Below are 26,661 nucleotides of genomic sequence, written 5' to 3'. Positions count from 1 at the left end.
GACTCAGCTGGTATACCTCTATATCGGCCAATCTCAATCTCAAGCTGGTGTGAGGATGTGCGAATCTGACCGATAGCACATCGTACTACATGAGACAAGTGTACATCCATGTAACTGGGTCTGATCACAAAACCATCTGCTGCTGTGAGCTGAAGGAAATGCTCTCTGTAGAAAGCCATCTTCGTGCCCAGCTCCTCAGTCGGCTGTATCCATGTCCTCCTAATGTCCAGCTGAACTAAATCCTGACGGATGAGTCTGGTAATCTCTGTCCGTGTGAGAGTGAGAGAGGGTGCATCCAGAGAATACTGGAAGGGAGGCAATCAGTCCATGCTAAAACCATGTGCCTGGAACCAAGATGTCATCTGTCCATACCAACAAGCCGTGTCTCCCTGTAAAGCTAATTGTCGGGAGGACTCAAGGGCGAGGCGTGCATATCTATCTCGGGGGAGATCCCACAAGCCATGTATGTAGGAGACTGATCTCGTAAGAGCCTCAATCACCAGAGGGGCAGCCGCCAGCTCTGCTCGAATAATCTCATGAGGTACCATGGCCTTGGCTCTAATGATCCTAGCAATCATAGATACCAAAGGCCTCTCCATATCTCTCCATCCGCCTGCACTGTGATGGCCCACTGAAGGTCCCCATATCTGCACTCCATAAAGCATAGCTGATGTCACTAGAGTGTCAAAAAGCCAAAGTTTCGTTCGAGGTTCCTGAAACTGAACCTGCGAACACATCCTCTCCAAACCACCCAGGGCTGCATGTGCTCTAGTCAATCTAGTCTCTGCTGCTCTCCTCATCGAAAACACTGGCCCACTGAATACTACCCCAAGATATGTATATGCATCTGTATACTCCACAATCTCCTGCCCAAGAGAGGAGAGAGAGAGAGAGAGAGAGAGAGAGAGAGAGAGAGAGGAAACTTGAAAATTGTTTCGCTTATATTTTCCAAGCATGCCTTAAGGTTATCAACTCTTTTCTTCTTCTAGCTTTTGTAGCATTTACAGAATTGAAAAACAATTTATATTAGATCGTATCAAAAGCTCTCAAGAAAAAATTGCACTGCCACAGAAATGCTGGTAGTGGTTTCCATCGTTGAATATCAATGATAGAGCTGGACTGAGTGCTCACCTGAAATCCTGCCACGGTACGCAATACATGTGAACAGACTTGGAAAAAAAGGCTTCTCTGCAAGAGCTTTCAAGCCAGTGAGGAAAGGAGGAGTGCCACTTTCAACTGCAGCAGTCGCCTTAAACCCACTACCCTCATACACATAAGCCCCTGTAAACTCAGAGATGGCAGGTAAGCTGGGCCAAATTCTTAAAAACTCTACTGGTGAGCATTTGTGTGGCAGCAGAAGCTCAGTCAGAGGAACTAAGTAGGATTGACATCGCAAAATAACTGGTTCTCCATAATCGGTCTTTAGGGTTCTCCTGTGTCTGACTCCCTGCATTACATCCTCCTCCACAAACTCTGTATCATCCATGTCACCAGTAGTTGTACCACCATGAAATGGATAGTATATTAGTTGCACACACAATGCACACCGTTGAAACTGTGATACTGTCACTGTGATGCTACATAGTGTAGGCTCCTGCATCCACACATAAACAAGCCAGTGTAAATCATTACTTCCAAACATAAATCATATCGCAATGTAATCCAGGAATAATGAGGAAAAAATTAAAGAAACTGAGTTAAGGCCTACTGTTGCCCTGCCCAATATCACGCAAGCTAGAACTCGATCAGCTGTATATAATATAACTTCTCTGTGGACTTCAAGCATGCAAAGTCCTTAAAATTGCAAAAGCCTGCTGACTGAAGTTGCAAAAATGCAAGATAGGCCTCCCGTTCTTGGGGTTGTCACCAAAAAATGATTGGACCAGCCTTTTACTTATTTACTAGCTCATTCAAACATTGTTTGTTTGAGGTTCAGTCATCATGAAAGATGCTCATAAGTTTCCCTACAACTTAGAATACCTTTGGCAAAATTCAGTATCACAAAGAGCATGCCATAAAGGACACTTGGCTTTTAAATGGACAAAAAATAATTTCAAGCACACTTCCATCATTAAATAACCTACCGATGTCTTTTCCACACATAGTCATCCTGTATGAAGACCAAAAGCATGTAGCTCTCTACGTGCTCATAATCCCCCCTGATGTTCCAAGACTCAAGAGCTTCAGACTCCCTAGAGCACTTCCAATTTTACCGTCCTAAGCATACGCCCGTACCAACCTTAGCCACGGGTGTACCATTCTAAGCATACGATCATACCAACCTACGCATACACCTTTTCTAATTCTGCTCCTTTCTATTTAAGCTGTGCAAGTGTGAGTTCATCCAAAAATCAAAGGTCGGTTCTGTTGGTGTAGCTCCCGTAGAAAGAGAGAGAGAGAGAGAGAGAGAGAGAGAGAGAGAGAGAGGGGGGGGGGGAGATGACAACCAGCACACGAAGGAGATTAAAGGAGAAATCACAAGAGTCGTGAAGTTGGGAAAACCATATTTTCTATTGATATGTAAGCCTCCTTTTATTACAAGGTATGGCCTCAGGCCCATATGTCACCAATTGGCCGACCATTTGGTCCATCTCGATAACCAGCACACGAAGGAGATTAAAGGAGAAATCACAAGAGTCGTGAAGTTGGGAAAACCATATTTTCTATTGATATGTAAGCCTCCTTTTATTACAAGGTATGGCCTAAGGCCCATATGTCACCAATTGGCCGACCATTTGGTCCATCTCCAGTTTTTGCGTCTCGTTCACTTGAGGCCAGGCCGGTGTCTCGTGTGAAGAGGCCAGTATTTGCCTGACATGGACGGGAGCCAGACTGGTGCCACCCGTGTGTTAGCAGGATGGTGTCGTATGGACGGGAGCCAGACTAGTGCCACCCGCGTATGACCTGGACTGTGTTCGACCCATGGGATTGTCACGCCATGGAAGAGCCAGTATTCGTGCCGTGTTTTGCCTATGCGACAGTCACACCATAGGGAAACTCATGCCTGGAACTGTGTCTTACCTATGGGACTGTCACTCCATAGGAAGACCACATTTTTATGTTTTTATGTCGTGCCGGTTTTGTGCCGACAGATATTTTGTACTTGTTCCATGAACGGGAGATATGTCCATGTTACTATTTGCACATGCACACATGATTTGCATGTTTGAAACTGTTTTCGCATGACATGTATTTTTGTGTTTGCCTGCTTGACGTGTTACTTACTGAGCGGGGACGCCTGCCAGTGAGTCGTGAAGTCTGTTCTGTATTCTGACGAGTTTTAGTGCATGTGAACAGGTGGTAAGTATGTCGCACATGTTGTTTTAATGTTTCATATTCTAACCTTTTATTTTATAAGGTTTAGTGTTCACATTCACTTAAATGTGGGCACCCACTTAGGGGCCAAGGTGGGGAGCCCCACTTAAGTGAGTGTGGGGGTGGGTGCATGGTCACCTACCCACACTCACAAAGAGCTGGCCGCCCACATGCAAGCGTGGACAGCCAGCCAACACATTTCGTTTAACTCCTCTTCCCAACCTTAATAAAAAGAAGCCGGCGACCACCTTGAGGATTCACGATTATTTGTGTGCGCCTCCACCACCCCGATTCCACCATCCTCGCGAAGATCAAGAGCCGGCGACTATCTCTGCGTTTTGCTCGCTGACAGGCGGCTGCTTACTCCACGCTATCTTCTCCTACAAGCTGCTCTTCCTACGCTGCACCTCTACAAGCGATTGGCCGCCACTCCATAGGCTGCGAATACCTACATAGGCTGCAGCCAGGCGCCTGTGTACAGCAGCCAGGCGCCCTTCCTCCCACAGGTGGCTAAACCCTTTATCTAGCGGCTGTTTACCCACTGGCTGCGTTGCCTTGTTCTTTTGCAAGCAAACGTGGGCCATCTTCAGCAGCATACAATAGCAGCCAGTTGTGTGATCATTACCAGTAGACCGTGGGCGTACTTCTCCAATACGCTGCACTCTGCAGCTGGGCTGTTGTTCCACCACCAGCAGGCCACACTCCAGCTATTCAGGTAGTACTTCCTTTCCAAAGGTGGCGTCTTCCTTCTACAAGTGGCTCATCTCGGTGTTTCCCTCAAAGTAGCTGCACATATGGGTATTGGAATTCCTTTGCAATCCACAAGTAAGTGAATTTTCAGATTTAAATAAAGTATTTTGTGTTAAGTCTGATAAGGGATTCTCGACTCCCTCTACGGCCACACCCGTTCGGTGCCGGGTTGTCCAAGCTATATTGGCGAACCTCGGTCCAAAGGTGCTGAGATCGGGAGAGCCAGGCGTTAGTACGAGAGCGCCTGTTTGTGCGTGGTCTCAGAACACCAATGAGGCGCTCTCCGCGGAGTCCAGTGAAAGCACAGGACCGTAGAGATTGGACCACACTAGTGGTCGTTCTGCTTCGAGCTTCTACATCGAAATTCGACTTCGAGCCTATTTGTTTGGTACTGTTTTCATATGTACATGGACATTATCTGGTTCTTGGAACCCATGGAGCATTGTATTCATTAAATACTCCCAATAAATATATCATATATTGAGGGGGGGTCGGCCTGTTCCGACCCCAGTGCTGGTGTCCATCTTTCCATTTCATTTCATTTCAATTTCAAGTTGTATTAAGTTGTCCATTTCAAATTTGTGGTTTTAAAGTTGTGCTATTAAGCGTGTGGGTGTCCAACGGAGTCTTTCCCACTTGACGGGATCGGTTTCATTGGTATCAGAGCTCGGTTGTTTCCCTCTTTCTAGTGGGGAAACGAACCTGTGTACTGGACATCCCGCTTTTAGCAAACTTAAAACACAATGGACAGCCAAGGCAACCCTTTGGAAGTGCCAAATTCGAGGGGTCCATCTAGTGCCTCTCGTGGGTCTGATGCCCTGCGAGGTAGACACAAGCCCCTTGAAAGGGTTATTGATAGTGAATCAAAGGGTCAACTGTCTCGAAGAAAGACAATTATGCTTGAACAAGAGCCTGATGCTATGAGGGCTGAAATGGAACATATGAGAAAACTTTTGCAGGCTCAAGAGCAAGAGTTAAAGTTTTTGCATGAAGATCCCCATCTGCAAAGTGCTATTGAAGCCAGGAAGGCTGATGCTATGCTAGATGTAACTTTTGAATCAATGGCTCGTGAAGTGGGCAAGAAACCAAGGGAGTTGGCACTTGCCTACCTCCTCCGCAAAGGTGATATCAAAGAGGGGGATGACGGAGAGCTGAAATTCAGAAATCCACCTCGTTTGAAGCATGGAGATCCCGCATCCCAAAGGCTGAAATCTTTTATGCAAAAGGAAGAGGTGACAATCACCTCTCGACATGCATCTTCTCCACAAGGCACAAAGCCTGATAGATATATGTATGCCAGTGCTCATGGAGGGCATGAAAGTCACATGCATGCAAGACATGTATCTCATGGTGACAGGTCTACTTCTAGAAAAATTTTGCCTTCTGAGTTGTCTCATGGAGAGACCATGCCATATGCAGGTAAGTCACATGCATCTGAGTTTCGAGTTCGTGGAGCACATGCCACCGTGCCCCATGAAATTTCTATGACGGCCCATGGAGCCCATGCAGACAGGGCTACCCCGTTGGATAAGGGGAAAAGAAAAAGAGAAGACCATGAGCCTCATGCCAGGAAGCTCAAGGAATTCAAAGCAGGTGACAAATCTGTTGAATTTGATGCTTTTCATGGTGAACATGATGCTTCTAAGGTGTTAGCATTTGTGGCACAGTTCGACATTGCTTTTAGCGATGAGGACTTCACAGAAAAGTCAAAGGTGCGCTATGCTAGCATGTTTTTGAAAGGGACTGCTGCTCATTGGTGGATCACTGAAAAGATCACCAAGGATCCCATCTCCACGTGGAAGGAATTCAAGGATAGATTTTATGCTCAGTTCTTGCCACCAAATGTAGAGCAAACTCTCACTCAAAAGTGGGACAAGCTGGAACAAAGAGATAATGAAAGTGTGCAACAGTATGTTAACAAATTCTGGAAAGTGTTGCTGGAAGTGACTCCCTTCATGCAAATCACTGAGGATGAAAGAAAGAGGAAGTTTCGTTCTGGACTGCAACCAGCATATCGATCGGGTACTGAATTGCACCCGAAACATACGTTGCAACAACTCACAGCTTCTGCTCTTGCTACGGAGCAATTGGTGCTCAAGATTAAGCAGGATCAAGGAGGTTCCAAGGGAAAAGACAAGGCTGCCCCAAATCAGCAAAAGGGTGGACAGCCACCTAAAAAGAACTTCCGGGAGCCCTACAAGGGTGGTAAAGCTGAAAATAACACATCTAAAGAACAGGGCCCAAGGAAGAACAAATTCGGCTTAACCCCGGAGCAAAGAGAGCAATATGCCAAGGATGGAAAATGCTTTTCTTGTGGTAGCAAAGACCACATGTTCCGACAATGCCCAGATCGCAAATCAAAGCACGAGGACAAGCACACCAAAGCTAATGTACATGCAGTTCCTGATGTGCAAGGAAATACAGGTCATGATGCAAAAGAGCGAATGGTTTGCAAGGCTTGGGGACAAATCAAGGATCAGCCCGCACTCTTCATGTTTGATGACTGTGCAACTGACAATTTCATCTCTATGCAAATGGCAGCTGCATTGGGTATTGAGGTCAACCATATGGGACCTCAGATTGAAGCCGAAGCTGCATTTATTGGTAAAGAGGTGCAGGTTACCCCTTGTTGGAAAAATGGGGGACAGACAAAGCTAAAAACTGAAACTGAAATGAGAGCAAGACTAAAAAGAAACACAAAGCTTAAACATACCTTGAGATGAGTGTAGACAAGACACAAGATTGATTCTTTCATTGATGTGACACCTACAATATATAGGTGAGAAGTACAAGAAATCCCTGAGTGCCACGTGGCATACACTGAGATGACCAAGACTAAAAGTACTCCTAGTGAGCACTTATTTCCAACACCCTCCTTAAGTGGACACTAGGAGGAAGACAAAAAGACAAGACTATGACATGACAAAAGATAAGACCAAGACAGAGAGACTAGACAAGGATTGAGAGACAAGCTAGAAGACAAGATGGACAAGACTAGAAGACAGACATAAAGACTGATCCACTGAGAGACAAGACATGAGAGACAAAAGATCCTGAGACACCCCTCGTCAAGTGATATCCTCGTATGGGTCCACAAGGGTAGGGACAAGAGTGGATCATAGACAGACAGAGAGAGAGACAATCAGCCAGTAGAGTGGTCCCACACAGAGAGAGACTTTCAGATAGACATGAGAGAGACTGACAAATAGAAGATAAATGGGGACATAGACAAAAAATGCCAAGAGAATGTGGGTAGCTAATTATCTTTTGTCATGTCATAGTCTTGTCTTTTTGTCTTCCTCCTAGTGTCCACTTAAGGAGGGTGTTGGAAATAAGTGCTCACTAGGAGTACTTTTAGTCTTGGTCATCTCAGTGTATGCCACGTGGCACTCAGGGATTTCTTGTACTTCTCACCTATATATTGTAGGTGTCACATCAATGAAAGAATCAATCTTGTGTCTTGTCTACACTCATCTCAAGGTATGTTTAAGCTTTGTGTTTCTTTTTAGTCTTGCTCTCATTTCAGTTTCAGTTTTTAGCTTTGTCTCTCCCCCATTTTTCCAACACCCCTTTGATAGGGAAGTTGCGCATCCATATCCAGGGCTACCTTGATAATGAGCATTTCCTAGTTGCTCCACTGAATGGATGTGATGTAGTGTCAAGCCGTGGCACCATAGGCTTGAGCCCCGCAAAGACTACAAGTCCAATATGATTTCTTTTATGCATAAAGGCCGCATGCATTTTATTGATGCTGGCAAAGAAGGGGATTCCATCCCACTTGTATCACACATCCAAATTAATAAAGCAATGAAAAAGAGTCTTTCAGCGTACTTGGTTTTTGTGCGTGATAGTCTTGTGCCAAATCATCAAAATGTGGATGCTATGTCTAATGATAGGCTGAATTTTCTTAATGCATTCAACGACTGTTTTGAGGACTCATTGCCAGGTGAATTACCTCCCCAAAGGCCCGAAGATCATCGCATAGATCTTGTGCCAGGTAGTTCTCCACCCAACAAACCCGCATACCGAGTGAGTGCTGCACAACAAGAAGAAATCATGAAGCAGGTAAACGAGCTTTTAGAGAAAGGTTTGGTTCAGCCCAGTTCCTCACCTTACTGCTCTCCTGTGCTTCTTGTTCAAAAGAAGGACGGATCATTCCGTATGTGTGTGGACTATAGAGCTTTGAACAAGCTTACCATCAAGAACAGATTCCCAATTCCGCGAATTGATGATATCTTGGATAAGCTTGATGGCTCAGCTTGCTTTAACAGACTTGATTTGAAGAGTGGTTATCACCAGATACGCGTGGTACCACAAGATGTCCACAAGACTGCATTCAGGACAGCCTTCGGATTATATGAATTCTTGGTAATGCCTTTTGGTCTCACCAATGCTCCTGCTACTTTCGTATGATGGATAGGATATTCCGACCCCATCGCAAGTACACGGGAGTCTTCTTTGATGATATCTTGGTTTTCTTCAAGAATAAGCAGGAACACAAAACTCATTTGGTCACAGTGTTCGAAGAGTTACGGAAGCATAAACTTTTCGTCAATGCCAAGAAAAGTGAGTTTTTCCTTTCAGAGATTCATTATCTGGGTCATATTGTATCCAAGGATGGAGTTACAATGGATCCTGCAAAGATAGAGACTATTCGGAATTGGCCCGAATTGCAAAACGTACATCAAGTACATAGTTTTCTGGGATTATGTTCGTACTACAGGCGTTTCATAAGGCATTTTGCTATGATTGCCACTCCTCTACATGATCTCACGAAGAAGAAAACTGCTTTCAAATGGACTTCAAATGAACAGGATGCTTTCTTGCAGCTCAAGCATGCTATCATATGTGGCCCAGTATTGATTGTTCCTGACTTGCACAAGTCATTCGTGGTTGAATGTGATGCTTGTGGTGATTGCATAGGAGCTGTCCTAAATCAAGAAGGGCATGCAGTTGCATACGAGAGCCGTCGTTTGCATGATGCTGAGCTTCATATGGACATCTATGAGAAAGAGCTCTTGGCTGTAATTCACACCTTAAAGATATGGAAACATTACGTTCTTGGGGCTGAATTTGTAGTCAAGACAAATCATCAAAGCTTGAGATACTTTCTATCTCAAACCAAGCTTTCAGAGAAGCAGATGAGAATGGCAAACTTTCTTTCCATGTTTCATTTTCAGATTGTGCATACTCCAGGAAAGAAAAATGTGGTAGCCGATGCACTATCTAGGAGGCCTTATGCTGCTGTAGTCTCAGTGGCCTCTCATGGAGATTTATCTGCTATGAGAGATTTGTATCATTTGGATGCTGATTTTTGCCATATATGGACTGATTTGATGGCTGGTCATTCACATGCCTCTTATGTTATCAACGAGGGTTATCTCATGAAGGATAATTGCCTATGTGTGGTGAAGGATTTGCATCCAAAGGTTATGGACGAATGTCACGCTCCACCTTATGCTAGTCATAGAGGTATTATGCCTACTACTCGTATGATTCAGAGGTATTTCTTTTGGCCGAGCATGCGTAAAGACATTGAGGCTTATGTACGTGCATGTATTACTTGCCAAAAGGTGAAATTTGACAGGCAAAAACCTCCAGGTTTGCTTCAGCCATTGCCTATTCCCTCGCAACCTTGGGAAAGCATTACTATGGATTTTATTATGGACTTGCCGAGATCCCATCATGGGAATGATGCTATTTGGACCATTGTGGACAGGTTTAGCAAGTTCATTTCTTGCCCGTCAAGAAAACCATTAAAGCTGATCATATGGTAAAGCTTTTTCTTGCTAATATTTTCAAGCATCATGGTATGCCTAAATCCATTATTGGGGATAGAGATCCCAGGACTACAAGCCTATTCTGGAGGGCTTTGTTTGATAATATGGGTACTAAACTTGAGTTTTCATCAGCTTATCATCCCCAAACGGATGGCCAAAGTGAAGCTGCAAATTCAGCCGTGTTGGATTTATTGAAATGTTATGTGGCAGATCAAAAGACTGCATGGGAAAAGTATCTTCCACTTCTTGAGTTTGCCTACAACAATACAATCCATGCTTCCACGAGCAAGGCTCCGTTTGAGATTATTTATGGCAGAGTGGTCTTGACACCCATCCTTCGTACCAAGGATGAGATTTTTGCAGCTGATGAATATATTCGTGACTTAAGATCTCAAGATAAGCATAAAATGGCTGCTGACAAGCATAGAAGGGACATGGAAGTCAAAGAAGGTGATTGGGTATTGCTGAAATTTGAGAAGGCTAGGCTTCGGAAGAGGCCAGGACGAGAAGGATCATATCCTAAGCTTTCTCCTCGCTATTATGGACCCTTCAGGGTGATTCACAAGATCAATGAAGTGTCCTACAAGCTTGCTTTACCTAGTCATTGGAAGATTCACAATGCTTTTCATGTGAGTCTATTTCGGAAATATGTGGGGGCACATCCTGATGAGCCTGTCACAGAAGATCCACCAGAGATTGAAGAGCTTGAGGAGATCCTCCAGCCAAAACAGATTGTTTTTCACAAGGAGTGAAAGCTACCTGCCGGAAAGCTTTCCAGGAGATACCTTGTGAAGTTTAAGAATTATTTGGCTATTGATGCCAAATGGGTAAATGAGGATTATTTTGCAGATTATCCGCAATTGTTGCAGGCATATCTTGAGGCTTTTCAGTTGAGGTCAACTCTTTAGAAGCTCGGAGGGATGTCACCAATTGGCCGACCATTTGGTCCATCTCCAGTTTTTGCGTCTCGTTCACTTGAGGCCAGGCCGGTGTCTCGTGTGAAGAGGCTAATATTTTGCTGACATGGACGGAAGCCAGACTAGTGCCACCCGTGTGTTAGCAAGATGGTGTCGTATGGACGGGAGCCAGACTGGTGCCACCCGTGTATGACCTGGACTGTGTTCGACCCATGGGATTGTCACGCCACGGAAGAGCCAGTATTCGTGCCGTGTTTTGCCTATGCGACTGTCACACCATAGGGAGACTCGTGCCTGGAACTGTGTCTTACCTATGGGACTGTCACTCCATAGGAAGACCAGGTTTTTATGTTTTTATGTCGTGCCAGTTTTGTGCCGACAGATATTTTGTACTTGTTCCATGAACGGGAGATATGTCCATGTTACTATTTGCACATGCACACATGATTTGCATGTTTGAAACTGTTTTCGCATGACATGTATTTTTGTGTTTGCCTGCTTGACGTGTTACTTACTGAGCGGGGACGCCTGCCAGTGAGTCGTGAAGTCTATTCTGTATTCTGACGAGTTTTAGTGCATGTGAACAGGTGGTAAGTATGTCGCACATGTTGTTTTAATGTTTCATATTCTAACCTTTTATTTCATAAGGTTTAGTATTCACATTCACTTAAATGTGGGCACTCCCTTCGGGCACCCACTTAGGGGCCAAGGTGGGGAGCCCCACTTAAGTGAGTGTGGGGGTGGGTGCATGGTCACCTACCCACACTCACAAAGAGCTGGCCGCCCACATGCAAGCGTGGACAGCCAGCCAACACATTTCGTTTAACTCCTCTTCCCAACCTTAATAAAAAGAAGCCGGGGACCACCTTGAGGATTCACGATTATTTGTGTGCGCCTCCACCACCCCGATTCCACCATCCTCGCGAAGATCAAGAGCCGGCGACTATCTCTGCGTTTTGCTCGCTGACAGGCGGCTGCTTACTCCACGCTATCTTCTCCTACAGGCTGCTCTTCCTACGCTGCACCTCTACAAGCGATTGGCCGCCACTCCATAGGCTGCGAATACCTACATAGGCTGCAGCCAGGCGCCTATGTACAGCAGCCAGGCGCCCTTCCTCCCACAGGTGGCTAAACCCTTTATCTAGTGGCTGTTTACCCACTGGCTGCGTTGCCTTGTTCTTTTGCAAGCAAACGTGGGCCATCTTCAGCAGCATACAATAGCAGCCAGTTGTGTGATCATTACCAGTAGACCGTGGGCATACTTCTCCAATACGCTGCACTCTGCAGCTGGGCTGTTGTTCCACCACCAGCAGGCCACACTCCAGCTATTCAGGTAGTACTTCCTTTCCAAAGGTGGCGTCTTCCGTCTACAAGTGGCTCATCTCGGTGTTTCCCTCAAAGTAGCTGCACATATGGGTATTGGAATTCCTTTGCAATCCACAAGTAAGTGAATTTTCAGATTTAAATAAAGTATTTTGTGTTAAGTCTGATAAGGGATTCCCGACTCCCTCTACGGCCACACCCGTTCGGTGCCGGGTTGTCCAAGCTATATTGGCGAACCTCGGTCCAAAGGTGCTGAGATCGGGAGAGCCAGGCGTTAGTACGAGAGCGCCTGTTTGTGCGTGGTCTCAGAACACCAGTGAGGCACTCTCCGCGGAGTCCAGTGAAAGCACAGGACCGTAGAGATTGGACCACACTAGTGGTCGTTCTGCTTCGAGCTTCTACATCGAAATTCGACTTCGAGCCTATTTGTTTGGTACTGTTTTCATATGTACATGGACATTATCTAGTTCTTGGAACCCATGGAGCATTGTATTCGTTAAATACTCCCAATAAATATATCATATATTGAGGGGGGGTCGGCCCGTTCCGACCCCAGTGCTGGTGTCCATCTTTCCATTTCATTTCATTTCAATTTCAAGTTGTATTAAGTTGTCCATTTCAAATTTGTGGTTTTAAAGTTGTGCTATTAAGTGTGTGGGTGTCCAACGAAGTCTTTCCCACTTGACGGGATCGGTTTCATTGGTATCAGAGCCCGGTTGTTTCCCTCTTTCTAGTGGGGAAACGAACCTGTGTACTGGACATCCAGCTTTTAGCAAACTTAAAACACAATGGACAGCCAAGGCAACCCTTTGGAAGTGCCAAATTCGAGGGGTCCATCTAGTGCCTCTCGTGGGTCTGATGCCCTGCGAGGTAGACACAAGCCCGGGGGGATGTCACCAATTGGCGACCATTTGGTCCATCTCTAGTTTTTGCGTCTCGTTCACTTGAGGCCAAGCCGGTGTCTCGTGTGAAGAGGCCAATATTTTGCTGACATGGACGGGAGCCAGACTAGTGCCACCCGTGTGTTAGCAGGATGGTGTCGTATGGACGGGAGCCAGACTGGTGCCACCCGTGTATGACCTGGACTGTGTTCGACCCATGGGATTGTCACGCCATGGAAAAGCCAGTATTCGTGCCGTGTTTTGCCTATGCGACTGTCACACCATAGGGAGACTCGTGCCTGGAACTGTGTCTTACCTATGGGACTGTCACTCCATAGGAAGACCAGGTTTTTATGTTTTTATGTCGTGCCAGTTTTGTGCCGACAGATATTTTGTACTTGTTCCATGAACGAGAGATATGTCCATGTTACTATTTGCACATGCACACATGATTTGCATGTTTGAAACTGTTTTCGCATGACATGTATTTTTGTGTTGGCCTGCTTGACGTGTTACTTACTGAGCGGGGACGCCTGCCAGTGAGTCGTGAAGTCTGTTCTGTATTCTGACGAGTTTTAGTGCATGTGAACAGGTGGTAAGTATGTCGCACATGTTGTTTTAATGTTTCATATTCTAACCTTTTATTTTATAAGGTTTAGTGTTCACATTCACTTAAATGTGGGCACCCCCTTTGGGCACCCACTTAGGGGCCAAGGTGGGGAGCCCCACTTAAGTGAGTGTGGGGGTGGGTGCATGGTCACCTACCCACACTCACAAAGAGCTGGCCGCCCACATGCAAGCGTGGACAGCCAGCCAACACATTTCGTTTAACTCCTCTTCCCAACCTTAATAAAAAGAAGCCGGGGACCACCTTGAGGATTCACGATTATTTGTGTGCGCCTCCACCACCCCGATTCCACCATCCTTGCGAAGATCAAGAGCCGGCGACTATCTCTGCGTTTTGCTCGCTGATAGGCGGCTGCTTACTCCACGCTATCTTCTCCTGCAGGCTGCTCTTCCTACGCTGCACCTCTACAAGCGATTGGCCGCCACTCCATAGGCTGCGAATACCTACATAGGCTGCAGCCACGCGCCTGTGTACAGCAGCCAGGCGCCCTTCCTCCCACAGGTGGCTAAACCCTTTATCTGGCGGCTGCTTACCCACTGGCTGCGTTGCCTTGTTCTTTTGCAAGCAAACGTGGGCCATCTTCAGCAGCATACAATAGCAGCCAGTTGTGTGATCATTACCAGTAGACCGTGGGCGTACTTCTCCAATACGCTGCACTCTGCAGCCGGGCTGTTGTTCCACCACCAGCAGGCCACACTCCAGCTATTCAGGTAGTACTTCCTTTCCAAAGGTGGCGTCTTCCGTCTACAAGTGGCTCATCTCGGTGTTTCCCTCAAAGTAGCTGCACATATGGGTATTGGAATTCCTTTGCAATCCACAAGTAAGTGAATTTTCAGATTTAAATAAAGTATTTTGTCGGTGCCGGGTTGTCCAAGTTATATTGGCGAACCTTGGTCCAAAGGTGCTGAGATCGGGAGAGCCAGGCATTAGTACGAGAGCGCCTGTTTGTGCGTGGTCTCGGAACACCAGTGAGGCGCTCTCCGCGGAGTCCAGTGAAAGCACAGGACCGTAGAGATTGGACCACACTAGAGGTCGTTCTGCTTTGAGCTTCTACATCGAAATTCGACTTCGAGCCTATTTGTTTGGTACTGTTTTCATATGTACATGGACATTATCTGGTTCTTGGAACCCATGGAGCATTGTATTCATTAAATACTCCCAATAAATATATCATATATTGAGGGGGGGTCGGCCCGTTCCGGCCCCAGTGCTGGTGTCCATCTTTCCATTTCATTTCATTTCAATTTCAAGTTGTATTAAGTTGTCCATTTCAAATTTGTGGTTTTAAAGTTGTGCTATTAAGCGTGTGGGTGTCCAACGGAGTCTTTCCCACTTGACGGGATCGGTTTCACCATATAGTAACAATGACACATGTATACAAAGGATATAGCAAGTAAATGCTCGTATGCCATGGGTGCATCTAGGTGTGCACTTATGTGTACCGATACTAATATAAGTGCCACGTGCTAGACTAAGGTTTACAACCATTCATTAATCCTAACACCTAATGTGCCCTAGCACTTATTTATTAATGTGCATGTGTGCACTATCCCTAATATATTATGTGATATTACGTGCACATTATACCACTACATTTTCCTAACATTCCCCGCTTAGTGGTTATGTGCACATGTCTAGAGAACCCAGCCCGTGTCAACAAGTTGGGCGTCATCTTTCTTGTGCTCCTCTGAGGTTGAGTTAGCACCTTCATCTCCAACTTCTTTCTTCTCGTTGACAAAATGCTTCCGACACTCACTGATGTAATGTCCAGCCTTGTGGCATTAGTGACATTTCCCTTTCTTCTTTTTGGTTGTCACACCCTATGATCTAGAATCCACTTTGCCTTTAGAGAGAAAAGCATGTTCTTCCCCTCTATAATGTTTGTTCTTCCTCGTCTGCCCCTCTTGAAGAAGTAATCCAATAAACTCATCAAAAGATAAAGGGTTTGCACCACCCCTCATGGACTGGTTGATAGAAGTGTGAAAATTGAGATAGGAGTCTCGCAAGGAGTTGAGGGTAGTAGTTAAAAGCTACTTATCCTCTATGATTTCATTAATGTTAAGGAGTTGTTCTTTGAGATCCTTCACCTTCATCAGGTGATCTGCCATTGAATCTCCCTCATTCATCTTGAGGTTAACCAACTCCCGCTTCAAGAAAAGAACTCTGGCCTCATTACGGGTTTGATACATGACTTCAAGGACCTCCCATGTGCAGCTGTGCTTTGGATGTCCCGCATGACCGGATGTGGGGTATGATAGATCTCTTTACTAAAAGGGAAATTACTCACTTGGCTAGGGCATCACAAGAATCCCAACTTCTTTGATCTCCAGTAGGTGCGTGTGGACCAGTTGTTGCAACCACTTGAGCAACAATCCTAGGGTTTGCGGGTGGTGGTGCCAAAGGAGGACGAGGTTCATCACTAGAGACGATATCCCATAAACCCTTGGCTACCAAAATCCTTTTGATCATAAAGCTCCACAAAGAATAGTTTGACCCATCCAGTCTATCTTCTATGGAAAGAAATCCCAATACATCTTGACCCCTTTGTGCCACAATACCCACTAGAGCCGATATCCCACAACCCCTTGGCTACCAAAATGCTTTTGTTCATAAAGCTCCACAAAGAATAGTTTGACCCATCCAATCTATCTTATGTGGAAAGAACGCCCAACACATCTTGACCCCTCCCTTTCTGCCATAATCCCGACACAACTTGATCTCTCACACCTTGGGCAAAACAAAACTGGAGAGCTTCCCCCTTGACCAGAGAACTCTAAGAGCCCCCAAATGATGGTAAGAGAATACGGGATTTACGAGAATATGTAAAAACACCGGGATTTGAACTGAAGTTAGATGCAGCTGCCAAAATACACCAAGAACAAGATGTGTATTTGAATGAGTTAAACCTCGGGAAGTGAACAAGAAATGTTCCAAGATGCCTGTGATGCTCTTACTTCACTAACTTTCTCCTTATAAACAAGAAACCCCAAAAAATATAGTAGGCAATCCTTTTGCTTTTGCCAAAAACGATCAATCTCACATGATTTTGCAGAGGCAAGGTGGGGGCACCAATCTAAGCAACTCATGGCAACAGCAGCAGCAGCAGCAGCAGCAACAGTGTGTTGGAGCTACATAGGTGGCAACTCATGAACCATAGACTAACGTTGTAAACGCATAGGAGAAGGAAAATTAAGGTAACCAAACCGAGCATGCCATAGATCATTGTCATGCATAACCTGTGATGTGGAAGCAACCATGGCATCATCATGAGAATCACTACTCCTGTCATAAATGTCAAGCCTGTAAAGGCCGTTGTGCAATGTACCAGATAGCATAAGCGCATCAGAATCTATTCTGTCATAAATGGAGAAGCAATGATCAGAAAACTAAATTTTGAGACCAACTTTTGCAAGTGCTATGACAAAAATAAGATTCTTGCGAATTCCAAGTACATACAAAGTATCTACAAGAGTATGTGTGTCCCCACTACATAATGTAAACTCCACATTACCCAAGCCTTTAATGGCATATGATGCATTATTAGCACACAAAACTGTACCACCGGACGGTGTATCTCTCAAGGTAGCAAACAGCTTCTTGCACAAAGTGATGCGCTTTGTAGCACCTAAATCAAAATACCAATCAACATCTAACAATGATAAACAAGAGGCAGGCAAATCATTGCATGTGACTGTTAAGGCATAGCCATCATGTGCAAAATTTTCTTCCTCGTCTTCATCATTGTCACCTGTAGTTGCAGCAAGACCTCGTTCGCATATCTTCTTCTTCTCAGTCTTTTCCTCTTTGGACTTAGGAGGATCTGAATGGGCTTGTGCGTTGCCCTTCGGTTTAGCACTAAAACCAATCCCAAATTTTCCTTTGCCATAATGGGAGGCAGCAAAAGCCCAATCTACAGCAATCATGTTGTTCCGATTGGAACGAGATTGCTCTTCCTGTAACAAGAGAGCTACCAAATCATCAAATGTGTACAAATCTGTATTTCTCTTCGTTAAGAGACAAAGGGTGGTAGAAAATCCTTGATAGGATTCAAGCAAACCATTGAGAACCGTAGAGACAAGTGAACTGTCAGCTATCACCTCATCAATATTGATTAACTCCTCTCGCAAATCCTTAACAAGTGAGAAATCCATCCCTAAAATCACCCTCAATCATATGCTCCAAGTCAAGCTTTTTCTGTAGATAAACTACACGAGCTTCCTTGCGGATCTGATATAAAGAGGCAAGTATATCCCATGCACTTTTAGAAGTACATGAACGGATATGAAGTATGACTTGTCATTTACATGAGAGAAAAATAAAGGCATGAGCCTGCGCATCTTTAGTATCCCATCTGAGTTGTTCTTGTGTAGAAGGAACAGGTGCAAGCGGTGCACTTCCACTGGAACCAGAATCACTTGTTCCAACAGTGGACCCCCCTGACGTGCTAGCTCCAAATGCGGGACCAACAGGCCTTAACTCAACACCAGATACATACACCCACAAATTCTTTGCAACCAATACATGCTTCATCATATATGCCCACATGGGATAATAAGTCCCATCAAGTTTGTCCTCGACATAGAGCATCCCAAATACATCATTATTAGCCATGGCTCAAAGGTAACTGACAATCTGTCCCAAGCTCGCTGCACAATGCTCTGCAAACCCTCAATATCCACTGCAAGGCACGCTTCTGTGATGCCCATTGATTCATTGAGACAAGGATCTGCAAATGTATTAGATGACAGAGTGTAGGGATAGAAAAGTTATCTGAATAGCGGCTTGATGACCAAAATAGACTCCAAAGATGGGTGTCAGAATGTTGTATTGGATGCCGTGTACACTGAGAGAGAGCACGATGAATGCCGGATTTAACCCAAGGCTTGATTCAACTCTGTTTTTGGAAAAGCTAAAAAATTGCAGAGGGTTTTTTGACGGCCTAAATGGGCTCCGATTCTTGAGTTCTTCAACTTGGGAGACTCGGAAAATGGTGAGGAACACAATTGTGCACAAAAAAAAAAAATCGGTCTAAAAAACTGGCTATGCAACGATGGCGCCGCCGCCGCCGACGGGCAAAGCAGGCAGCTCAACCGGCTGAATGGGCACAGCTATGGCAATGGAGATCCCCAAATCAAAAAATTAATTTGGGGGTTTTTTTATTGCTTGCTGGGTGAAGCCTTTGCAACAGGCGGCACTAAAGAGCAGGCGACGATAGCTTCTTTGAGTGGCGGCTGCAGGCGACTGGCTTGAACTACAGGCGGTTGCAGATCTGATGTTGTCCCCTGCGAATGGCGACTACAAAGAGCAAGGCGGCTGCAAATCAGGCTGAGCCAATAGCAAGTTCAACACGGGCTGAAAATTGTAGCAGAAACCCTAAAACAGCAGGCTCAAACCCTAAAACAGCAAGGCAAAACCCTAAAACAGTAAGGCAAAATCCTAAAACAGCTTAGAAACCCTAAAAACAAGCTGCTCCACAAATGTGAAGCTGCTACTCTGATACCAATGTTGGATGGGGGAGTAGATGCTCTGTGTGCACGCACGCACACACACACAGTCGTATCAAGCTCAGAGAGAGAAAGAAAGAAAGAAAGATTTTATTAACGTCTTCTAAAGGCCAAAAAACGGCCTATGAGACAAAACCTGTGTACATCATCATCATGGCTCAATGGACATCAAATAGATACAAAATGGAGAGAGAGAGAAAGAGAGAGAGAGAGACGTGATGTGATAGCTGGAAGTACTCAATAGATCATGAGAATGTGTAAAGTACTAGTAGTCCTAGGGCTAAAGTGCCCAACACACTAAAGTGTGTTCACACGGGAAAAAACCCTTGCCTGTGTGTAGGACTATTCACACCACGACTTCCTAGAGGCCAAAGGCTAACATAGACGACAAATCATAGATAATATATGTAATACATATGTGGGAATAGAACCATGAGACAAGATATGGGAGATCGTTGCATTATATGACTCACTCATAGGGAGGGTGAGACGCCCAGGAGGATTATCAGAGGAGATCTCCAAAGCAAGGTTGCCCACTGCCTCCCACTCTCTTTGGCCTCTACATCAACAAGATTTTGACCTTCATTGATAAGAGGAGGAAGGAGAGGTGTCTCACTTGCAAGCATCCTTGTTTCCATACGACCTTATGCTAATGGCATTGTGCTTATTGGTCGAAGATAGAGAGGCCTCATGTCATGGTGCCCTCCCGTATGATATGCAACATGTTGGAGGGTCATCTCCACTGTTCTGGGTGCTTCCCAGTTGTTCTTGCACCTCTCGATGGCTTCTCGAGGACCTCTCCAAGCCTGGGAATTTTCCCATATTTTTATGGATTTTTCCCACATTTTTTGGCACCTTTTCTGGCATGTTCCCATGTGCTTCTCGAGGACCTCTCCAAGCCTGGGAATTTTCCCATATTTTTATGGATTTTTCCCACATTTTTTGGCACCTTTTCTAGCATGTTCCACATTATATGCCCCAATCGGCCTACTTTATGCTGCCCGACTGGACTCTCTAGGTGCTATATAAGCATGGGCTTTGCCCTCAGTTGTATCATCTCATTTTCCACCGTGTCTGGGATCTTGGCTGCACCTACAGTGTGCCTCGTGCTACCTACTCCAGCTTTGTAACCACCTTTTGGTGTATATGATCTTCCTTCAATTCATGTGCATCCTCTATTTGTGAACTTCAATTCTCTTTCATTGTTTGGCACTTTGTCATGGTATCAGAGCGGGTCCAGGACTGAGGATTTGTTGGACATCACCTATACTTTTTTACTTCTCAGAGGAGGTGGACTGTGGACTCATCTACATGCTACGTTTTTCTGCAGATTCCTGCGTTTTCCGCGTAGAAGCCTACAGTTTGTTGTGTTTTCCGCGAGGTCAGCCTAGAACCCTCTAGTTTTTCTCAAGAGAGCTGCAAATTGCTGCATCTTCAGCTTGGGTAACCTACAAAGGGCTGTGTTTTCTTCTAGATACCCCTCTAGTTTAGGGACTAAGGATTTTCTGGACAGCACCTATACTTTTTTACTTCTCAAAGGAGGTGGGTTGTGGACTCATCTCGTGTCACTAAGACCCTCAAATTATCTGAGTCTAGAACGCATATCTTGCCGTTCCTCTTGAAAATTCCATTCTCAATGGTAAATCTACATTTACCAGATAGTAAATGAAATGGGGCTGATCCCTCATCTACTTGGCTAGCCTTATTCCATAACCATTGAAAATACGGATCTCTTTTGAGCTTCACATATTCTATGAATGATCTCATTCTCGACTATACTGAAACTCATGTGATACATTATACGAGACAATGCATCGGCAACAAAATGGGCCGTTTCTAGAGATCATGTCCGCAGGCACTTTTGGCTCCACATAATGATGATAGTCATCAAGGAGGGCTGACGCAGGGCTTAAAGAGGCGGAGGGGCTGAAGGAGCTCGAAGAGGAGAATTGCTGGAGTCGACGGCGATGATGGCAATGGCAGCTCGTGTAGCAAGGTCGCGAGAAAGAAGAATGTGGCTTGGTTGTGTGAAGTACACAAGCACCATACAAAGGTGCTTGTGGCTTAGCTTAGCCACAACACCTGCAAGCGACATAACGACGACAGCTGCAACGACAACACCAGAGTGGACGGAACGACGAACGCTAACGGAATGGCAACGATGATGAAAATCCGGCAACGACAGAATTCGAAGTGACGAACGGATTTTTTTGGGGAAAAAAGAAAAACAAAGTACTACAGCAAAGATCTCCACACTCCTAGCAAGCTCAAACCTATAGGTAGGGTTCGCCCATAGCCAAGAAGAAAAGCCTAAGCTCTGGTACCAAATGTCAGGCCTCCATGCAAGGCAACCTAGCTCTGTGAAAAACTAGCTTCATGCAAAAACGTGAGAGAGAGAAGCAGCAGCACTCAAGAATAGCAAAAACCAAACCTAGCTTGGCATACCATGTTTAACCACCCAACCATTATATGTACCAGTGACCCCGGGCGTCCAGTTTGTACCTTACCGGCTGGTTTGGTAGATATGGACCCATCAAATCCCCTTGGGACCCTCACCTCCCAACTCAATGACACCATACATTCTGCAGCCATAGCCAGCTTTCCATATACCCCTCGCTCCAATGCTAAGCCTCAGATGGGTACCATACCTAGAATGGTTGGTATAACGACTAGTGCCACACCACACATGCTCATCTCAAGTGAGAGGTAGCGACTAGTCAAATACTCGAGCATGATGCTTAAAGGATTAACCGCTATCTCACTCGCCACAAGAAACGAGCATATGTGATAAAGCAATATTGGGAGATATACCAACTCTTCTTGAGCGGTAAGTCTGAGGAGGCCTGGCATAGGTTGAGGGAACAATGCCCGCCCACACCCATCACAGATCCTCACATCTGGCACACTTATGCACGCTCACTTTACCATATTCCTAATCAGCCTCCACTCCCATACCCACCCGAACCTCGCCCCACTACATCCACATTCTTCACATCAACCATGGTGGAAAAATCCATCTGAAAACTCCAAAACGACAGCTCCCAGGATCATGAAGGGATTAGATTGGAGCACCTATCACATGCAGCCGACAACCTCGCATCCCTCTTGGCTTACATGTTTAACAAAGCACTGGCGGAAGGCTTGGTCGGCTCACATAGTCTCACCCATACACAAAGCTGGGGATACTATGGAGTCCAATAACTACAAGACCATCATGATCGGCCATACCTTGGCCAAGCTATATGGATCCGTGCTGGAGAAAGAGCTCAATGGCAGAGCGGGAGGGGCATAGAGCATGATGCTAGGCAGGGTTCAAGCGGACCTTCTCCACCCTTGATCACATCTTCACACTCAGGAGCCTCATTGAGCAGGCCAAGGCTGATGGCCGACGCCTCTACTGTTGCTTTGTGGATTTTTGCAAAGCCTTTGATACGCTGCCACATGATCGCCTACATATCCTTGGGGTTCCATCAGAAATGATTTGGGGCATTATTGCTTTATATGAGTCACTGGTTGGGAGGGTGAGATGCCCTAGAGGACTCTCAGAGGAGATATCTCTATCATGAGCTCCGGCAAACGCTTCTCCATGAGACAAGCATCGCAGGACTGATTGATTGGGGGATATGTTGCACTTGCCCTCCTAGAGAGACTGCCACCAGACACACCTCCAGGAGCCCAGGACGAAGGGCTGGCTTTTTAACACAATACTGACCTCGGCAATGAGGTATGCATCCCCATTCTGGGCACCATGCTTATCAGCGGCGGTAGATTGGCAGTGCAAAGAGCGTCCACAGATATTGATGCTATCCAGATTGAAACACAACAAACCATCTATCCCTCACTATATCATTCGAGCATATTTGCTACAGCACCTATGTTGGTAGAGGCCTTATTCCAGACTGTTGCGTACACACAGAAGATACTAGCGATGGATTCGTCACGGTGACCACACACCGACTATAGTCTTCTCGGGCGATAGCGGGGAGAGTGGTGCATCCATCCTGGTATGCTTCAGTCCTCACATAGTTCACCACACACAAACTACAGATTAAACGACCACCCCCATTTCACAATGACCCAGATGCCCCCTAACTAGGCTCACACGTGGACAAGAACTGGGAAATTCAATATGACTTGCTACAATTACACATTCGAGAGACATGGATTACCCTACCACCCAAGATGCAGTACTATAGTGATCATTTTCTGAGGCTTACAAAGGATGGATTCATACGAAGGCCAGGGTACCTGGATGTTTTCATGTCACATGCCATGAGAATAGCACTTCGTCAGCTCAGGGTCTCATCCCATAGGCTCGAGATTGAGGTTGGCAGAGCAGCAAGGATCCCTAGAGAGAGAGGACTCGGTAGATTGTGCCATGGAGGAGTAGAGTATAAGGAGCATTATATTTGTCAGTGCCTGGTGTATTATGAGGTCAGGAGGAGATTCGACAGCCTATTCATAGAGGGGTTTGGGCTATTATCTCGGGTTATGGAGCAGATCAGCATTGTGTTGAACACTTCTTGTTGGAGATCCGACCACACAAAGAGTTACTATTCAGAGATCCTCTACCCCGGCACCCAGGCCAAGGAGAAGTTCTGATGAGGTAGCAGCTACAGATGCTTGGTGGCAGGCTCAATCTGGGGCTAGTGAGTCTGGGGTGCTCGAGGTCCAGGTGAGTGAGGCCGTCTGGCTCTTCGAAGTGCAGTGGCACAAGGGAGGGTAATTCCAGTCGAGGGGCAAGATGGTGGGCTCCTCGTTGCTCTACTGTGGTGGCCTCATCCATCCGAGTGTTCTCCTCTTGGGGCCTACAGATCTAGAGCCCCTCCTCACCCCTCATCATTGCTCGACATCCTTTATGGGCCCCTACCACATATCAATGGATAGCTCCCTCTCCACACTCACACCCCTGTATCCTCTACACCCACTTCATATCCACAATGACGAGGATGGTCATCCTCCATGATGAAGATGACCATGATGATCCATACATATCTACATTTACCTAGGGATTAGTGATAGTTTTTTTTGTTATGTTGTCTTTTTTTTTCCATGATGAGATTCCATGGACACATTGTACAGCTTTTCTCATAGACCCGTTAGTTCTTCTGCAAGACGTTAATATAACCTGCTGATACCGTCCCACGGGCCAAACTGATGAGGAGACTGCAAGATATGGGAGTGCCAGCAGAGATGCTTTGGGGATCATTACACTCTATGAGTCAGTCAGGCAGAGTACGGGCTCCAGGAGGTGACTCAAAGATCATACACAGCACTATCGGGGTGAAGCAGGGCTGCCCCTTGTATCCTACTCTATTTGTTCTATACATTGACGAGATCTCGGATGACATAGACAGACAGGAAGGACCAGGAGCACATTTAGTAGGAGTCATGATACCGATCCTCTTGTATGCAGATGACATTGTTCTTATTTCTGATTCACCAGAGGGGCCGCAAAGGCATTTGGATGCATTACGGACCTTTTGCGAGGACCGGGACCTTGCTATGAACCTTGGAAAAATCAAGGTCATGATCTTTAACACCTCCCCACAGTGGATAGGTAGATTGCAGTATAGTTTACATACAGTGGAGAGCCTGTGGAGTATGTTACCTCATATGTATACCTTGGGATCACTTTTGCTGGACCTCAGTTCTCGATGCGGAAGGCGGCCAAAGCTAGATTGATGAGGCGATATGCAGCCCTTGGCTCGCTAAAGAGGCAATGGTCACAGATACAGTTTCAGGAGCCGAGGACGAAGCTTTGGCTATTTGATACTCTAGTTACACCTACACTACTGTATGGTGCCCCCATCTGGGGTCCCAGCTTATACCACAAGAGGAGACAGGAGAGAGACGGCCGAGACAGATACAAAGGAGGTATATGATGGGTGGAAGCCGATGGAGAGGCCCCTAGTGGCAATGATCTCGCGCATGATTAGGAGTAAGCCATCAGTGCCACATGAGATTGTGCAGGCAGAGATGGGGGCTGTACCAATAGTGACAAAGGCTCATACTCGCATAGGCTATGGGAGCTTCCACTAGATAGATACCCCTAGCTAGCCCTGGATTCCTCAAGACAACCGACACTCGAGGGAGATACAGAGTGCAAAGATAGGCACTTGGTTTGGCATGCACGGCATGCAAATGGAGGCACTCGCCCCATTCCAGTATAGCATAGAGGCCCCGTCTTTTGCTCCCAGCTGCATAGAGCGGAACAGGGTTATCAGGAAGGACATTGTCAGACTGGATACTTAGAGGACATGGAGCTCACCTAGTCGTCCACTCAGGACGAAGATGGCCTTCTACAGAGATCACCTCCTATGCTTGACAGAGGATGGCTTCATCATCCACCCATGCTACATGGACACACACCTATCTTTTGGGGTGAGAGGTGCGATCGGCCAAATCCACACCTCGTCCCACCAACTAAGAGTGGAGACTGCCAAGGATGGGCCTAGGGTGGCCGCACCAGAGGACAGTATATGCCAGCTCTGTCACACAAAGCCTGAGACAGAGGATCATTACATATGCCGATGCCCTCTATACTATGAGATTCGGGGGAGGTACTACTGCCTCTTCCGAGCTGGGTTCGGACCACTTTCCACGATAATGTACTTCTCGGATCAGAGATGCCTGGGACTTTTTCTTCTAGAGCTCCGCAAACACAGGGAGTCCTTAGTGAGATCCAGATCAGTTGTACTTGCTCGAGGACCAACACAGAGAACTCTCACTAACTTTTTCCAAACCGCTCCAAGGGCTGATCCATCCACCATACCCAGACCACAAGCTAGTGCAGGAGCTCGGTCGAGAGGTGTGACACTCGACAGAGCCATGAGTTATGCAAAGCTCGACGCCCCAGACCCCATGGCCCTTGCCCACGACCACGGCACCATAGGAGGTTCCGGCCCATCATCTCCCATCATCACAAGACATTCTCACGCCGGCTCAATTTTACCACCTTGAGCACCATGTCACAGCGGCCCATGAGGGATGTATTAGGGTGATAGGAGAGCTCTCTGCTCATGTACCTAGATCAGACTTTATAGTTCTAGATTTTTGTTATCTTTCTTTATTACTACTTTGTACCTAGGATGATGTACCTCATGGATATGATGTTACCTTTTGGTCTCATAGGTCATTTTGGCCTTTTGAAGACGTTAATACAACTTTCTTTCTTTCTCTCCATCCTGGATCACATGTTCAAACTCAAGAGCCTCATTGAGTAGGCCAAGGCTCATGGCCAACGCCTCTACTATTGCTTTGTGGCTTTCCACAAAGCCTTTGATACAGTGCCACATTGTCAAACCTCCATGCGAGGCAACCAAGGTCTCTGCAAGCTTCACACAAAAAACGTGAGAGAGAAGAAGATGAACTCAAGAATAGCAAAAACCAAACCTAGCTTGGCATACCATGTTTATCCACCCAACCATTATATATACCAATGACCCCAGGCGTCTAGTGTGTATCTTACCGGCCACACACCGTACTCACACGTCCCCTTTGTCCCCACTGGTACCCCCATGCTACACATTAGTGGGTCTTTGGCCTACAACCGTCACCCAC

At 46.0% G+C, this 26,661-nt stretch overlaps 1 protein-coding gene across 1 annotated transcript in view; it reads right to left on the bottom strand.

Annotated features, from left to right (window-relative positions):
• The window catches only part of TPLATE (ARM repeat superfamily protein), a 105,395-nt gene that overhangs the window by 60,650 nt on the left and 18,084 nt on the right, over window positions 1–26,661 (bottom strand). Inside the window, 2 exon segments of the mRNA XM_086788561.1 lie at window positions 1,132–1,182; window positions 1,184–1,594. Of these exon segments, the coding sequence (XP_086644687.1) occupies window positions 1,132–1,182; window positions 1,184–1,594 (462 nt within the window).

The sequence above is a fragment of the Cibotium barometz genome, chromosome 52, assembly GCF_041138505.1.
Source record: "Cibotium barometz isolate CiBa-2024 chromosome 52, ASM4113850v1, whole genome shotgun sequence".
Classification (NCBI taxonomy): Eukaryota; Viridiplantae; Streptophyta; class Polypodiopsida; order Cyatheales; family Cibotiaceae; genus Cibotium; species Cibotium barometz.
This window is presented reverse-complemented; position numbering and strand designations above follow the sequence as displayed.